Source organism: Bremia lactucae, linkage group LG14 (assembly GCF_004359215.1).
Source record: "Bremia lactucae strain SF5 linkage group LG14, whole genome shotgun sequence".
Classification (NCBI taxonomy): Eukaryota; Oomycota; class Peronosporomycetes; order Peronosporales; family Peronosporaceae; genus Bremia; species Bremia lactucae.
This window is the reverse complement of record NC_090623.1, coordinates 1,366,776-1,369,682: the sequence shown is the minus strand read 5'-3', so window position 1 is coordinate 1,369,682 and position 2,907 is coordinate 1,366,776. Positions and strand designations below refer to the sequence as shown.

Sequence of the window (2,907 nt, the reverse complement as noted above, 5' to 3'; positions counted from 1 at the left end):
CAAAAGTCTCATTTAAATCCATAGAAATTTTTATTAGGATGACAGATTTACCGCTGTTAAAAGGCAACCATAGTTTAATAAGCACAAACTATTTTCCGAAATGTACTAAGAATGCTAGTCGAATATTACCAATTAGATTCGCATGAATTGTCAAGCCTGCTGTTTATGAAATGGAAGACAATTTACTTTCAACAAAGGAGATTTAATTATTGCGCATAGGCCCAAAACTAATCGACTGGCTAGAAATCCCACCCTTGCATGATTTTAAGCTACTTGCAATACTCACCAAATCCCGTTATAGCCATCGTTGTGAACTAACAGCATTTCACGGAACCAAGAAACAAGGTACATCGTGCGCGTAAAGATAGAAGGGTTTCTGAAATCGTCGCTGGCGTCCACGTAGGTGAGAATACCAATAAGCACATTCTTGTCTTCGGACTTGGTGATGAGAGGTCCACCAAGGTCATAGAGGGACACGCCATTCTCGTCACTACCCCCGGCACACGAGAACGAAGTGTCGAAGTAATCCACCTTCACCTTCGACTTGCACGTGTCGTACGAGAACTTGGTGAGCTCCAAGTAGTGCAGCGAGTCGGCGATCTCTTCCGGTTTTGCACGATCAAGACTGCCCCATCCGAACACAATGCTCGGTACATCTCCGTAATCGGTCTTCTCGGACTTGGGCAAACGGGCATACGGCTTCGACACCTCCTTCTCCAGCTGCAGCACCGCCACGTCGTAATGGCTCTCATCAGCTTTCCACGACGGGTGAATTGTGTAATTCTTGATGTACCGGAGCTCGCCATCGCCAGAAGGATCGCCGCTAGAGTCGCGACCACCCACGACCACGTAATTCACATTGGAGGTGGCGCACTTTACCGAAGTTACCATGGTTTTCGTGCCAATGAGCGTGGCACTACACTTGGTCTTGCCTGCTTCCGTCTCACGTAAACTTCCCATGAACGTATACATGTCTCTCTCAACAACGCCACCTCCAAAGATAGCGCCGACGGACCCAACCGCGAGTGACAGGATTGCAGCGATTGAGATGATCTTCATACTGGGGGGCAGCTTTCTTAAACTGGGAGTCTGGAACAAAAAGCAAATTTGGCAATGAGATCAATGTTGAGACTGTTTCGGAATTTCGTCAGGTCTTGCTCGTGGTTGCCGTGAGAGTATGTATGTACATGTATTCTCGTGTCCTTTGACTGCGGGATTTGGGTTTAAAGCGATTTGGAGTTTGTATCGTCATTCCAATTTCGGCTTGTGTGGGAGGGATCAGTATTCGTGCTCCTTTGTTTATGCCCTCCTTTCGAGATTTTGCAGTCTCTTGTGTTGTATAAGCAAAGTCTAAGAATATTCGAAAGAGCACTATCACTTGCCACTTCGAATAATCTGCTTCGTGATTATGCCTTACCTGAGTCAGCATCTTACAAACGCTAAGTCAGAGCAACCCAAGCTTAAATAATCATAAATCATGTAATACATGTCTCATATACAGCTGACAAAGTTTGCTCCTTCTATTCAGATTTTTTGCTGATGATTTTGATTCTTTATGCCGACGTCACCTTGCTATCACCTCACTGCACCCTTAGTCACATCAGCTAGTAAAAAAAACTTTATTTTTGAGTTATTTGTTTTTGTTGCTTTCAAGCAGCCTTACCACCGGACTATTTCTGTTTGCGGCGGTACCGACTCTTGCGATCTACTTTTTTTTAATTAAGAAGCCACTCAAGAGATCAAAAGGACATAAAAATGGAAGTATTGAAGATTGTATCCGGAAGCGACCCATCACACCATTACTGAAAAGGTTGCGCCAGATTCATCTTAGACCTGCAAGACTAATATCAATGATCTTTTCTACGCTTCTTTCCACCTCTCAATTTGCCACGAATTAAACGATCGACCTCCGAACCCACGATTATACCTTCTTGGCGATTAGATCGCACCAATCGATTTGTTCCGTCACACGACAAACTTTCTGGGGAGCAGGTTTCTCGAAATCCATGGCGTTGTCTCACCGTTTGTGTCGCAAGCCATGGATTCGAGAAGAACTTCGCAGGTCTTTTTAAATTGATTTTGCCCAACTGGAGATCTCCCATTAGGAAAATAAATCAGGAAACACAACATGCACCGCGTAAACCTTAAGTTAATGATTCTCCTAATTTGTAACGGGGTGTAATGTTGCATGAAATTAACAACTAAAGGTTGTTAATTGTTATATTATCTAAAAAGTAGATAGTATTTGAAGAATAATACTTTACATGGTAATACTCTAAAAGCTTATCCATTGGTGGATATAGAACATTATATCTTCTTTCTCCGCGGTCCAGTCAGCGCTGGACGCACGCAAAGAGAGAGACAGATAAGACTTTATTACATGTTTAGTATTAGCATATATTAAGTTAGTATTAAGAAGACATAAACAGAAGAAATTAATTATATTGAATACACTTCACTTGTAACCTCCTTTAAAGCAAGTGTTATAAAAAATCTTCCTCTGCAGGAACTAGTGTACGTGAAGCACCGCGAGGCACCACTCGCACTGAGGGTGTGCGAAGTGTACTTGTACTGAAGCAGTACAAGCCAGTAGTGCCCCAATATATCTGGTAGCACTTTAAAGGCAGTCCAAGGACCACAGTTCCATCATCTAACATGTCCACGTTACTTGGTAATGGAAATACGCATCACGTTTCGCGTGATATCTACTTTTTTCTAAATAACATAGAAAGAAGTGCAATCGAATGAGTTTGACCGTAGGGAATGATGCCATCTTGGCCATGCTGTCCGGTAAAATCGGCTAAAGTTGCCATAACGTTACACAGTCCCCGCTAAGTACACTTGGTGTGCTTAAAGTCATTACTTATATAGAAATTAGACCAAGCACTCGGGTGCGGTGCACATTTG

The 2,907-nt window shown here is 42.9% G+C and overlaps 2 protein-coding genes across 2 annotated transcripts; both read right to left on the bottom strand.

Annotated features, from left to right (window-relative positions):
- Nucleotides 1-282: 282 nt before the first annotated feature.
- CCR75_009742 (uncharacterized protein) lies at nt 283-1,059 on the bottom strand (the record flags this gene model as incomplete). Its single annotated transcript, XM_067967781.1, has 1 exon — nt 283-1,059. One exon carries the CDS (start codon nt 1,057-1,059, stop codon nt 283-285), a length of 777 nt encoding a protein of 258 aa, XP_067817122.1.
- Nucleotides 1,060-1,847: 788 nt separating this feature from the next.
- CCR75_009743 (uncharacterized protein) lies at nt 1,848-2,102 on the bottom strand (the record flags this gene model as incomplete). Its single annotated transcript, XM_067967782.1, has 1 exon — nt 1,848-2,102. One exon carries the CDS (start codon nt 2,100-2,102, stop codon nt 1,848-1,850), a length of 255 nt encoding a protein of 84 aa, XP_067817121.1.
- Nucleotides 2,103-2,907: the final 805 nt, after the last annotated feature.